Here is a 15,000-nt window from a genome sequence, read left to right as displayed (position 1 = left end):
TAGCAGGTACAAAAGCTGCCATAAGATTTCCCTGTTGTTTCAAACGACTATAAAAAATTCTCTATCAGCATAACTGTACTGTATATAGAATGGCAAATATAAGCCATGTATAAGAAAACTGTAGAAAAGCTACCCAATTTGTCATTCTTGGTATTTGGAAATTGTGCATATTACTCATGTATTTATTTTCTTTTCACCTGAATTATTTTTATCTTGATTTTTAAATTTTTTCATTCCCTCTTATGAGTGTAGCAAGATTCTCATTGGCCCTCTTGCGGTTTGTATCTTTATGTGATGATACTCCTTTCCCTCATTTTTATAGACTTTGGCCCTATTTTCTTGGCTGCCATCCAATTGTTCTGTCCTGGTCTTTGGACTTTTGATATTTTTAAATCCCTTTTTCCTTCCTACCATTTCGATCTCATTGTGTGTAAAAAAACTATTCAGCCCTAGTATTGCTATACCGTTTTGTAGAGAAATCTCATCCCCATCATATCAAGTATTTATTATAATATTTTTATGATAGTCCATATACCCAATTATACCTACACTTACAGATTTCCTACGTCCTTTTGTGATTTTCGTCTTTTTCTCCCCTGTACCCAAATTGTCTCATTAATAGTAAACATCTATTTTCTTATCATGATCTTAAAGGAAACAGAATGATTTGTTGGAAAAGAAAATGTTCACAGTGTAAGTATGGCACACTGTCTAGCTAGTCCTCCTTTTGTGCTATTTGAACAAACCTTTGAAACAAAAGACCCAAGTGAACAACCTACTAAATTACTCACCCTTTGATTCTAATGTGGGTTCCCCACAGTTCTTACACATCCTGTTTCCTTTTTAGATCTCGATGGGTTCAAAATGTGAAACTCCTTCAATATTCAAAATAGCCCTTTTGGGTGTCTCTTCGAAGCCATACCTTTTATTCATCTCAGTTGTATCAGCGGCTGGCACACGGGCCAATGGTGAACATTGAACAAGTAACAGCTGGATTCAGTTTAATTGGGCACGAAGCCTAGAACCTGGCAAAGTTCCTGGCACATAATGAGTGTACGATACCTATTGCTGAGTGCATTACTTGAATGATATTCAGTTGAATATCCCGAATTGGTGCCACCTTGATCTGATCATTTGTTCCCTAAAGCCCTCTGTTCTCTTATTCTTGACCTTAAGATATATATTATTATTGCTCTACCCTTTCTTAACGCCCTTACCTCCTTGAGCCTGACAATGTAGAATTCTCTCTTTTGTTCTTGTATTTTTAAAATTGTTTCTTCTCTAATTGTGTTAAGTTTTTAAAAAAAATCTATATTCTACACAAATGAATTTTTATGTTATACTGTATAACTATACCACTGGAATCTATACAAATGAAATGTCACATTGTACAGTATAGCACCCAGCTTTATTTGTTCCCTTAAGAATTTTCTTCATATTTTGTAATATATCCCACCTCTCACTGACATCTTAAAAGGGAACAGCTTTTTCCTCACTCTGATTCATCTCTCTTGCATTATTTTCCTCCTTTCCAAACAGAAATCATGTACAGCTGCCAAACATATTAATTATTTTGATTCTCACTTTGGCTTTTTCCTCCACATTTTTTTTTACATCTTTATTGGAGTATAATTGCTTTACAATGTTGTGTTAGTTTCTGCTTTATAACAAAGTGAATCAGTTATACATATACATATGTTCCCATATCTCTTCCCTCTTGCATCTTCCTCCCTCCCACCCTCCTCCACATTTTATGACATCATTTATTTCTCTTCCAAAAGAATACTTCTGACTTTTTAAAGTAATTTATGCCCATCCTAGAGAATATTTTAAAAATAAAGATAGTATATATAGATTCAAATTCAAATGACCTCTGGACAGTAAGTCACTTACCATCTAGAGATTTTCCACTTTTTTTTTATGTATATATGTATATATTCTTCTAAACAAAGTTAAAATTATACTATAATATATTCTTTTGCATTATGCTCTTTTAAACTTAGTGTTGTATCATGAATACTTTCATTTCACTAAATCTTCTTCAGAACATGATTTTTATCAATGTGAAATATATATTTAGCCAATCCCCTTCTTTGGAACTTGGATACACTTTATTTGTATTTAATTTTTCACTGTTATAAATTATTCCATGAACAACATTTGACAGATAAAATATTGTGTTTGTCTCTGATTTTTTTCTTAAACTCTTGAGAGAAACTACTAAGTTAAAATTTATATAAACATCTTTATGACTCTTGATACATGTTGTCAAATTGTTCCTCTAAAAATATAATTTCTGTCTTTTCCTACACATAATTGTGGTCCTCTGCTTTTGAGGCCTGAGAATAGAGGGGCATCATTGCAGATCTGTGGTCAATAGCCAACATGATGAGTCAATTATTTTCATTTATTTGCTGTTGAAATCCCCTCATTTCACCCTTTCTGTGAATACATTAATTTATTCCTTAATTTGTTCCTGTGCTAATTTATTACTCAGTTTACTCTTCAAACAATATTCACTCATCAATCCAATGTTAGAACATCACTGTGTGTCAAAACCTAGGCACCAAGTATGCTGAAGTAATTAAGTCATGGTCCCTGCACTTTGTGGCTACACTTAGTGGCTAATCAGAGGTAGGGACATGACAATACATTCCTATTCATATTTCTTTGGGGAACATACATTTTAAAAATTCTCCTGTATCAATATTAATGATCACTGTCTTCACAAATCTTACATTTCTTATGCATATACATTATATGTTTAAAACGAAAATTTTACACTTATGTGGATTCCTTTCACTGTTTTCCATTATGATAATCCTAAACCTCATCCCTTTAAAGAACAGTAGGTTCCGCATTTGCTGTTCTCCTTTGTTATATACTGTGTGCTCTCATTACATATGAACTGTGTGTGTGTGTGTGTGTGTGTGTGTAGAAACACATGACAATTTAACAGTGGACATTTCTATGAAAGGGAAATAAATTATGTTAATTTTTTTGTTTTTCTATGTTTTCCAAACTTTCTACCATAAGCTACGTCTAATCTATAATCAGGGAAAAAACATTTGCAAATTGAAGTTTGTTTACTCAACTATGGCTTTTATGACGTATGGAGCTTACTGACCTCCTATATGCCTGAATACATATGTTTGGCTGAATCTGTTTTGCTGGTTGATGTCTAATTTTTTTGTTTGTTCAAATCATGTTTTTCCAGTGTCCTCTATGGAAATAAAATCACAGAACTCCCAAAAAGTTTATTTGAAGGACTGTTTTCCTTACAGCTACTGTAAGTATTTGATTGTTTCTGATCTGTTGAACCCAAATATATATTTTAGCCAGTGTACCATCTCATATTTTCATGGAGGCTTCAGAAAAATTTGACCCAAAATGACATAGCTTAATGAAATGGAAAAGATTAGTCTAGTGGAGCTAACATTGATGATGGTTATTTATTTGAAGACACAACACTTTGAAATTGTTCCCAAACCTTTCTTTCCACATTGTCATAAATGTGGGCATCCTGGCTGTTCTATCATTTATAGTTTGTGGAATCCTTGACCTTTATGAAATTTCTCTGGTTTGATTTACCAATAATTGGAAAGGAGAAAGACCTGGTAATATGTTTATCCACCTTTGTCCAAAGAATCTGCAACAGTGACAATACTAGAATAACATCCCCCAACACAAAGACGGTGTTTAGTAGCCTAGGACAGAGTGGTAACACTCAAACTAATCTCTAGTGAGAGAATTATCTGTCAATTTCCTGGATTTTGTCTTTAAAGACCACTCTGCTTAGAGAATAGCTACAACTTATTTGTCTCGAAGAAGTATTTATAATACATATTTATAAGAATAAGACTTGACCCCAGATGTCTTAATTAATGCTCATATGAAAATGAGATTGATAAAATATGATAATACTAAGATTGTTAGTGTTGGACCATCAAAGTCTATTCAAATCACCAAACACTTATAGGGTATCTCATTTGGGGTACACACTGACCTAGCTACTGTGGATAGAAAGATGAGTGTGATATAATTTTTTCTCTCAACTAGCCCACAGTCAGTCTGCTTTAAAATTCTTAAGTTTAGAATGCTATTTTCTCTTTTGGATGTGTGTATTTGTTGGAGTTGGGGTTTGAACCACTTACTTGGTAAAAATTTATTCCTGGTCTCACAAACAGCCCAAAGGTTGATTTTTTTCCTTACTTGATAAATGTATATTTATAATTACATCCTATTATCCACATTTTAAACCTTTCATTATTATGCAGAAACATATTTTATATCACAACACAGTTCACACATATACACATATGTGTCATACATATACACATATACATGTGTGTATGCATATGTACACATATACACATATGTGTCTGTTCATACAGACACACAAATGAAGCAAATCATTAACAAAACTGTTTAACCTCACTATGTATAGTACTGTCAATTCTGTTCCATTCTCTCTCTCTTCTTAATGCTACATAACTCAATAAATTGATTTTACAACAGACCAATCCGTCATGATAAATACTGACCTTTGTTACCTAGTGACTTTATTTGGGCATCAAATTATTTTTTAACCCTTCATTTGCAGTGAGTTAGCAAATATTGTTTCTGATCTTGAATAGGATGACTCTATACACATTATAGGTATAGCTAGGTACTATAGCCAAGTGTTGCCTATTTGTTATTTACTTTTGTGTCATTCTTTCACATCTTCTTAGCATTATTCTCCTCACCATTCACTTACATTCTCTTGCTACCACTGTCCTGCCTAGTACCAACACTAAAAATGGCACCTTTTTCTTTCCACACACACTTATTGGTAGTTGTTGTAACAAGTGGGTTGATAAACACTGGGAATCTGTATGTAGATAAACCTTACTAAAAAAGCCAGCTTTCTCCCTCTGCCTTAAGTTGTATCTCTAGACTAAGCCTGCCACAGCTAATGTGGCACAATTGACTCTTTATGGTTAGTTGAGAATTTGGTTAGGTTAAACATCTTAGATCTGCTTGAACAGATGAGATATTGAGAAGAAGTAGGTAAATGGAAGGAACAAAAGAAAGTAGTGTTCAGTACTTTCCCCCTAATTTCTGGGCCACCTGAATGTAAACTAAGTACAAAGTGCTCAGAACGGCACTTTCGTTAGTTGTGTCTTCCAGGCTCCGCATCTTTTCCTTGTCCTTAGCATTGTGCTTTCCAGCTCCTTTCTTAGCTCACTAGTTAGGGAACATGGCCAGTGGGCCGTGTGTTGTGGCCCCAAGTGGGGAGGTATAGGATTAATCAGTCCACACCTCAAACCACGCCTCTAAGCTCTTAAGAAAGTACTATATAGATCACAGAGAAAGCCAAAACTGCAGTTTCTGAAGGAAGATAAAAAAAGAGTACAGCAGGGAGAACCACCACTAGAAAGTCCTGGCTTTGCATGTGCAGGGAATTGAGGTCTTAAAAAGGCAAGTAAAACTGGAATACCCTGAATTACAGAGATTCTGGTGGGCAAATGGGAAAACAGTTTTCAGTGTATTAGATAAGAAAGCATCATACCCAAACCACATAGCACATATTTTTTGAGCTACTAAACATTTGTTAAAGTCCGAAGTATCAAAGCTCTGAACTGAATGGTGACAGAGAAAAAGAAGTATCAAAGAAAATTCTCTGCCCCTGGAGGGCTAAACTGTCTTTGGGCAAACATGAGGGCCTCTATAAAAGGCCTCTATTGCTGTACTTCTACACATTCCAGAGAATATATTTAATAATTTTTGTTGAATAAGTGTATAAGTACCACTAGATCTAGGCAATCCAATCATTAGACATGACCCATGCTTTATCTGCCATGACCCCAAATCTTCAGCCTGTGATACCTCAATGATTACTTAATGTTAAGGGTAAAAGAAATGGATTTCTTGATTGGGTTTTTTCAAGAACAACAGAGTCTTGAAGATGGGTTAATGAGATACTACACTTTAATTCTACGACTATTTAATCAAACAGATTATTGAATGCCAACAAGATAAACTGCCTTCGGGTAGATGCTTTTCAGGATCTGCACAACCTGAACCTTCTCTCCTTATATGACAACAAGCTTCAGACCATCGCCAAGGGGACCTTTTCACCTCTCCGTGCCATTCAAACCATGTATGTATATAGGATTTGGATCAAACGTGATGACCATTGTATTCACTCTGAATTGGAGAGTTGAATTCATTGCAAGTCATGTGTAAAAGTGTTCTGTATGTGTTTCTGAAAGGCATTTGGCCCAGAACCCCTTTATTTGTGACTGCCATCTCAAGTGGCTGGCGGATTATCTTCATACCAACCCAATCGAGACCAGTGGTGCCCGCTGCACCAGCCCCCGGCGTCTGGCAAATAAAAGAATTGGACAGATCAAAAGCAAGAAATTCCGTTGTTCAGGTAATTTCTTACTTTGTGTAACATTTCCCCAGCGTTACCCAAAACAGTAGTGAGATGTACAGACAGCTGGCCTTGAGCTGAATTACCAAACATTGCAGAATCGTATTTCTTTTTCTTCTGCCCATGAAGGAAAAGAACTGTAGTCACAATTCATGTAGCACTCCTACATGTAACCTTTTTAACACAATATCCAGCAGAAGAAATAAAGAAAAAAAGACGCCTGGATACTTCATACTATAATCCCAGGGTTTGAATTTAACAGGGGCCTTTTATCTAACTCAGTGCCTTTAAAAGGCTGTAAGTCTCAAGTTTGTTGTCTTGTTTTTCACTGAGCAACAGTAAAGTAATTAATCATGTTTCCATTTCTTTAAGAAAGTGAACTGAGATTTGGTTACTTGATTTGCTCAGGCTCAGAAGTAGGGGGAAAAAAAGCTCCGGATTCCTTGCTTCTCACACCGAATGCTGTTTTCTTGTTTTGCATTCTCACATTTTGAATAGGACTGTGAGGGTACATTCTTTTTCCAAAAGGCCATCTTTTAACACTTTGGGAATATTACATTTACTTATAAAAAGTGAAATATAGATGCATTTTATTAATATTAAAGGGAAAACTTCGTTGAACTTTACTGTTTGCTTAGGTATAATCTTTTCTATTTTCTCATAATAAAGTGCGTTCTATATGTTTTGGGTAGTATGCTACCTAACTATTCCAGGAGTTATTTCACATTCGGCAGTTAATTTATACTAAGAAGCTAATATCAAAACAAAGCCCTTTATTGTCCATGGTTCCAGATGCATTTCCTACTCACTGTACATGATTATACTTCAGCCACTGCTGTGAATATACATTTTCACTTAATTATCTATAGTAACTTTAGTCCATTCTTAATCTAATATAACTCATATCTCTGCTTGCTGACATTCAGGTGCATCTTCTATTTTTTTTCTCTTTTTTTATTTAGCTAAAGAACAGTATTTCATTCCAGGTAGGTTTTGCTCGGTAGTAGGACTAACTGCAGACACCTTTTCCTCACCTTATAAAATGTAGCTGCTAAAACTTTGATATGCATGCTTTGGAAAATCCAGTGGGTACTCTGTAGCTATATTTCCTTCTGCATAGATCACTTGTAGCTGTTTCCTGAAAACCTGACCTTTGCATGCAGCTTCTGATGTTAAACATATTACTATTAAACTCCCACCTTTTTCTCTCTCTCTCACTTTGGCACATTATCTGAAATTTCTCACAGTAGCTAAAATGTTTCAATCTATGGCTTTCTACTTAAATAATTTTCTCTCCTTATGTTGTATATCTGCCCTTTCAACCTGTTTTTAAAATATAGCATCTTAAGCTGGTTTTAAAGACAGAGACCTTTCTGTTGTCAAAGAACTAGTTCTACATGAAATCAGTCTCAAACACACAGAACTGTGTTTTCCATCATGAGATTTACTCTTTTATAGAGGTTTTTTATACTAAAAAAGTATCCCTTACTTTTTGCTTTACTTTGCTTGCTGTTGCTTCACTTTTTATACCAAAGCAGTAACTTCCTGCTGATTTATGTGCAGTTGGACTTTGCTTGTGATTTAAAATTCTTACATCCCTGGAGTCACAGTATAATAACTCCACGAAAACAATATTGACATCCATCCTGAAAGCATCAGAAGTTCATGGGCACCAAGTGCCTTGGATAACTTAGGCAGATGAATGGACTGTTTCTTAGAAAAATAATTGAAATGTTTTACCACTGCAGTCTTAACACTATCAAGGCTGATGATTCTAGAACTAGCTCTTTGAAATATGTTTCTTTACTTATTTTTTCCTTGCCTGCCAATTGTGTAAAATGCCTCTTGACTTGTTTGTTTTAAACCATTATATAAAAATACATGTTAGTGGTTCATTGGCTACATTTACAATATCTTGGGTATATTCTAGACTATAATATATCTTAATAGTTATAAATTTAAAAAATATTTATAAGGTGTTAGTATGAAAAAACATACTTATTTTCTTAAGAAGAACTCTGGATTTGGTCTCTATTTTAAGGAGATATGCGTTGCTTGCCATTGTTGAATTATAATATGAATAATTGTTTGCATTTAACAGATTTTGTTTCATTACACATTTTGACTTGAATGATCAGTAATATATATATTACACTGGCTGCATAAGAAGTAACATGTTGAAAAGAACAGTTGATTGGCCTTCACTGGCAATCTTTGAAATTCAGTGTTTTTACCCAATTATTAAGTAGAAAGTCATCTGATAGCTATTACCCAGAAAAAGCCATTTTGAAAAACAGAACCCCTATAGGATAAAACATCGATATTACTTAAATCCCCAAATTAGAGAAGTGAATATAATTATCAAATTATTCAATCTGTCACATTTAAATATGCTTTATCAATAATTTAGAAATTAATATTTCAAATTCACCAAATAAGGAACAAAAGTCAGGTTGTTTTCATAAATTCTGATACAGTTTTGTCCTCTTATTAACAGCAGCCAAAATAGGTTTGGGGAAAAAAAAAAACCCAAAACTTTTATATCAGACATCATGGCTTAATTGTCAATTTCTGGTCATTCAATTTATATGATTTAAACAAATAATTATAGAAGTCAGGACTCAGAAGAATTCTTTGGACCTCTCCTCCCTTTTTTTTTCCAGATTTTAATTAAAATATGAGCTTACCTAAAGAGCAACCATAAAATAAACATTGCCATTGCATTGAATGCAGATTATTTTCAATGTAAAATACCTCGTGTATCTGTCACTTAGACTTTGTTCCCTGTATTTCCTTATTTCACTTTTTAAATGAAAACTTAAACTACAATACAACAGATCCTCAATAAATGCCACAACATTAATTGGCAAATGTAATGAAACTGTTATATTCAGCTTTGCAAACTTCTTCCGAGATCCTGATTCCAGTTCAATTAAGTGACATTATTTATAAGTTGGAAAGATCATTATGAAGCATGTAAGCCACAACCTAAGGTTTAATCCAAGTGTTCCGGTGATAGTCCTTGAAGATCTCACGATTAGTTTTTCACTTCATTTTACATGTCTACTTGCCTACCACCATTCTGGATAGCATCTAGAGATTACAGTGAGCACTCAAAGAAAATTTATCTTGTGGAGACTTCATTTTTCTAGAGGAATTGATAAGAACTTAATTTGTGCTGTGCATCTTGTATGCCATTGCTTTTCCTGTACTGCTGTGCTTCAAAAAATGATTATGAAAGTTTACAAAGCATGACGATTCTTGTCACACCAGGCCATTCCCCGATAATTGCCACAGTAAGGGAGGAAGGAAGAGACCTGAGTGAGTTTTCTATACGTGTATGTGAATCTTAACTGGGTTTACTGTCTTTCTTTCCTTCTCGGTGATCTTTACTTTTGCAGGAATTCACCATTTTGGCTGTAAGTAAAAGTGTCTGATCTGAAACATGATATCCTCCCTTTTCAATCCTGATGTATCTTCTTTTAGTCTCACTCTTTTGCACCCTTTTTTTTTTTTCCCAAGAAGAAACCACAGATCTTTTGAGCCTCTCTGTTGTCCTTGTAGCGCACCTTCAACTTCTTCCTGGATGTTTTTTCCCGAAAGCTGTTGTTTCCATTCTGCAGTTCTGAGGAACGTTGGAGGCACCTTTCAGTATAGCCCCTTCTTTGTGTTTCCAGGGAATCTTCGGTAGTAATACTCTTACTATGGTCATAAACATTCTGCGGGGAGAATGCATGTCATGTAAACAGTATTACGTTTCCAGAACGTCTGTAGCTTTTCTCCTGCTTCCCTTCATCTTTCCTCTTGGTCTTACCTTTGGCCTAGTGGATGGTGTAGTGGTTATGTAGCGAGATTTTCTGTTGTGCTTGATCTAACCATGTGGTTGCCAGGTATGAGTAAAACATGGTTCCGTCAAGCACCATGGAACGTCACGCAGCTTTCTACAGCATGACAAGCTGCTGAGGCTTAAATCAGGATTTACTTGTTTCTTTTTATAAAATCAAAATGAACAAAAGAGGGCTTTTTAAGCATTTCTGAAGATTATGTGAGAGGGAGAGAATAATAAAAGACCATAGAAAATTTAAAAACCTGAGTCCATCTATTTGCCTTGAAAGCCCTGATTGAAAATGATATCTAGGCATATGTTTATTACTGGATACATTTTAAATTCTTGACTCAGAGAAAAAATAAACTTTTTCACGACTAGTAGCCATTGTGTGATTAGCTGTCAAATAGTCTAGAATGGCTCATAACTGGATCAGCAGAAAGTACAGCTGTGAAAAGCTCAACTCTGTTAATGTTTTCCTGTCCTGTGAATCTGGTTACTCTTTTTTCCAGCAAATTCCAAGCCCTTGTTTTAACCCTCTCCTGACATCCATTGACCAAAATTCCCCAAGTTGTCTCCCTGCTGCATAATCTATAGTTATCTTACTTTTTTCTTCCTACAAATAAACAGATATTCTAACCTTCAGACTCAGTATCTTCTTTTCTGGCTTGAATCCTCAATAGGTACAGAAGATTATCGATCAAAATTAAGTGGGGACTGCTTTGCCGATCTGGCTTGCCCTGAAAAGTGCCGCTGTGAAGGGACCACAGTAGACTGCTCCAATCAAAAACTCACCAAAATCCCAGACCACATTCCCCAGTACACTGCAGAGCTGTGAGTTCATCTCCCAACAAAATCCTATTTGGGAGGGAAGGAATGAAAGCATCAAAGCATTGGGATTTTTGTCTTGCCCTTTCATTCTCAATAATTACATTAATTTTAATTGACACACGTTGGCATAACTCTTCTTTGTACAAGTATACGTATTAGAGGTTTTCTTACTTCATCTTTCTGGCCCAAGATACAACTACAGAAATTAACTCACCTCTCAAAAAATTCAGTTAGCACTTAGTAGTGCTAATAATAATACATTCATTTGATATTTATTTCTTGGATATTACTTATGTCCAAACCCATTTCTAAGCACTTAATAGATTTTTAATGTAGTCTTTTCAGCAACCAAATAAAATAGTTTGGAGTCACCATTTTGAATCTGTGTTAATTATGAATTCAATCAGAGTCATTTTTTTATCAGCTGTGCTACTTCACTGACTCACAAGTGGAAGGATTCAATGTTTACCGAGTATGAAGCACAAAGGGTGGTTTTTTTCTGAACAATGGGTATCATAGCAGGAAAAGCTAAAAAGACAGAGTGTAATCAGATCTATATTTATAACACTAACATAGGGCCTAACACATACGAGGGTCTAAAATATGTTTGAATCATTTATAGATTCTGTGCCCATGTATGTTGGCCTTCACTGACTTTATTTATAAAAGTATGACATTTAATGTTAGTGTTTCTAAAAATCCAAGAAAAACCTAGTGAAACCTCATCATTTTTAGAACATCTTAGTAATGTTTATGTCTAGCACCATCTGGTATTTTTCATTAACTGCTTTGCAAAGTTGGTTGTCTTTTTGTGCATGTATAATTCTCTTGTCTTCAACCAGATTATAGCCCCTTGATGACAGAGATTGTGTTTTATAGTTTATCTCCCACAGTGCCTATACTCATGCCTGTTACTTAATGAATTTTAAGCAATTTGAATAATTAAAAATAATATAATGCTTTCAAAAAGATGGCAGAAACTCACTACCTAGTGGTTATAATGATGCTTTTTAAAATTTCTGTTAGTTCATGAAGCTATTTCATAGGTCCAGGACTTTAGAAATGCATGGAGACCATGCAGTAAAAGCCATGAACTCTCTATTTACTATCATGTAGGGAGTTACATTTATTTCCAGTAATACCACAAACAATAATTCAAATTTTATCTTCCAGCATGATAACACTTTAAATAAGTTTACTTGTCACTCAAGAATTTAGAAATTCATATCTAATTCATCTTTCAACAAAAGTTGTGTGTGTTTTAAGAAATTAAGATTTTTTTTAAATTATACCTTTAAAAATCAGTACTGGGAAGAAAATATTTGTAAAACATATATCTAAATATATATATATATATATATATATCTGCTCAGGGACTCATATCCAGAATACATAAGGAGCTCTTAAAACCCAACAATTAAAATGTACCTTACCCAGTTAAAAAGTGGTCCAATTATTTGTATGGACATTTCTCCAAAGAGATATACAAATGAGCAATAAGCACATGAAAAAATACCCAGTATTGGGTTCCCCTGGTGGCGCAGTGGTTGAGAGTCCGCCTGCCGATGCAGGGGACGTGGGTTCGTGCCCCGGTCCAGGAAGATCCCACATGCCGCGCCGCGGAGCGGCTGGGCCCATGAGCCATGGCCGCTGAGCCTGTGCGTCCAGAGCCTGTGCTTCGCAGCGGGAGGGGCCACAACAGTGAGAGGCCCGCGTGCCACACAAACACAAAAAAAATACTCAGTATCATTAGGCATGAAGAAAGCGCAAATCAAAACCGTAATGAGGAAAAACAAAAAAACATGACAAGAAAGCACTTCACGTCCAGTGGAATGGCTTTTTAAAAAGACAGTAACAGGTGAGAGAAATTGGGCCCCTCATACATTGCTGGCGGGAAGGTAAAACGATGCAGCACTTTTGAGAAACTTTTGAGTTGGGCTCTTTCATAAGGAGTTAAACGTAGATTTACCACGTGACAGCAATTTCACATCAATGTACATAACCAAGAGAATTGAAAACACACAGCCATACAAAATCTTGTATGCCGGTGTCCTAGCGGCATTATTTATAATGATTAAGAAGTGAAAGCAACTCAAATATCCATCAGCTGATGAATGGATAAACACATGTGGTATGTCCACACAATGGAATGTAATTTGGCCATAAAACAGAATGAAGTACTAATCTATGCTAAACATGGAAGAACCTTGTAAATATCATGCCTCGTGAAAAAAACAGACACAAAAGGCCACATTTTGTGTGATCCCATTTATAAGAAATATTCAGAATAGGAAAATCCACAGAGACAGCACGTAAATTAGTGGTTGCCAGGGATTGAGGCAGTGGGGGGCAGCAGACTGAGAATGACCGCTAATGGGTATGGGGTTTCTTTTTTGGATGATGAGTATGTTCTGGAATTAGGAAGCAAAGACGGTTGCACAAGCTGGTGAATATTTTAAAAACCACCGACTTGTACACTTTAAAAGGGTACATTGTGTGGTGTGTAAACTGTATATCAGTAAGGCTGTTGACACATATTTATGGAGAAGTGACTAGAAATAAAATATCCTAAAGTGCTTTTGGAGGCAGGGGTAATAGTGGAAAAAAAAGTCTGAGAAACTTTGTTCTACAGATTACTGAATGAGAGTTGGTTTTGAATTTCGATGATTGGTTTTCTTCACTACGTGCTTCTTAATATGTTTTATTTTGGTCATTAAAATATGGGATAAATTGGAAAAGATCTGTACTTCCCACAAATTTTCTGTGATATGTGTCCTATATTTTGCTTTAGGATATTCATTAAATAATGTTATAATTCTGTACGAGAAATAAAATTTAATCTCTTCCTGACTGTTGGGAATGAAACTTTTCTGTTTCTGTTTTCCCTAGACGCCTCAATAATAATGAATTTACAGTGTTGGAAGCTACAGGCATCTTCAAGAAACTTCCTCAATTACGTAAAATGTAAGCCGTATATTAACCATCTGTTTAAATATCTGTAGTGCTGTGTTTTCTTATACCTTTGCAGTTTTATTTAGATTTCGTAGGAAATTGGAAAATACAAAAGATTCAGAGACATGTCTATACAGTGACTACCTGTGACATGAATTTAGGGTAAACTCTGAGAGGAACCTAAGTAATGGGCTCTTTCCTGTGTATTCCAGTGATGGCAACCATGTTTTCTGTAGCAGAACCCTAGCATCTTACCTTAACTCAGACAGCTAGTTTGTTATGTGGCCACAGCAGGAATCCAGCAAACTAAGTGAATTAGAGATGAGTTCAGTAATGTTTCGTAACTTCCTTTACTGTTCCCCAAACCGTGCTGTTATTTCTCTTTCAGCACGTTCATGTCAACTGTTTGACTTTTTGCTTCATTAAACTTTCATTAGAAGAAAGTCAAAATTAATGATTGGTAAACTGACTTGATAGCTCATTTGTGTTACTACATGTCCGCAACTCATATTTTAAAATAAGTTTATAAGCTCAGCAGTTTCAGTAACCCTCCCCCACCCAAGGTGGATGGAAAGAGGGACAGGACAGAGGCCAAGAATGAGGGTCCATGGAGCACCCTCCACATAACAGGAAACATCAGGAGAAGGAAAGAAGCATAGTTCTGTGATATCTGTGCTTTCATATATGTAACTGGTCCACAGCCACATAGGCTGTAAGTGGCAGAGCAGACTGAAAGCATTTCCTGTGCACTTGACCCACATATTATACTGCCTCCCAAAGAGTTTCTAAGTTCTTAACTGTCCTCCTTTTTCACTGACGTTAACTGCTTTTTCTTTTTAGCTCTAAGATGCTTTTCAATTCAATACATATTTATTCAGCAGCTGCTATGTGCAGTGTTCTGAAAGGAATAAAATGGTACCTAAAAATGATCCTTGTTCTGTGGGCATCCCTGGTCTTGGAGTGAGCCTTG

The 15,000-nt window shown here is 35.5% G+C and overlaps 1 protein-coding gene across 1 annotated transcript in view; it reads left to right on the top strand.

The window, feature by feature from the left end:
• The window catches only part of SLIT2 (slit guidance ligand 2), a 374,063-nt gene that overhangs the window by 279,055 nt on the left and 80,008 nt on the right, over positions 1 to 15,000 (top strand). Inside the window, exons 12-16 of the mRNA XM_065877254.1 lie at positions 3,218 to 3,289; positions 6,002 to 6,145; positions 6,258 to 6,421; positions 10,931 to 11,081; positions 13,968 to 14,042. Coding sequence (XP_065733326.1) covers positions 3,218 to 3,289; positions 6,002 to 6,145; positions 6,258 to 6,421; positions 10,931 to 11,081; positions 13,968 to 14,042 — 606 coding nt within the window. The remainder of the gene's footprint in view (positions 1 to 3,217; positions 3,290 to 6,001; positions 6,146 to 6,257; positions 6,422 to 10,930; positions 11,082 to 13,967; positions 14,043 to 15,000) is intronic.

The sequence above is a fragment of the Phocoena phocoena genome, chromosome 5, assembly GCF_963924675.1.
Source record: "Phocoena phocoena chromosome 5, mPhoPho1.1, whole genome shotgun sequence".
Classification (NCBI taxonomy): Eukaryota; Metazoa; Chordata; class Mammalia; order Artiodactyla; family Phocoenidae; genus Phocoena; species Phocoena phocoena.
This window is presented reverse-complemented; position numbering and strand designations above follow the sequence as displayed.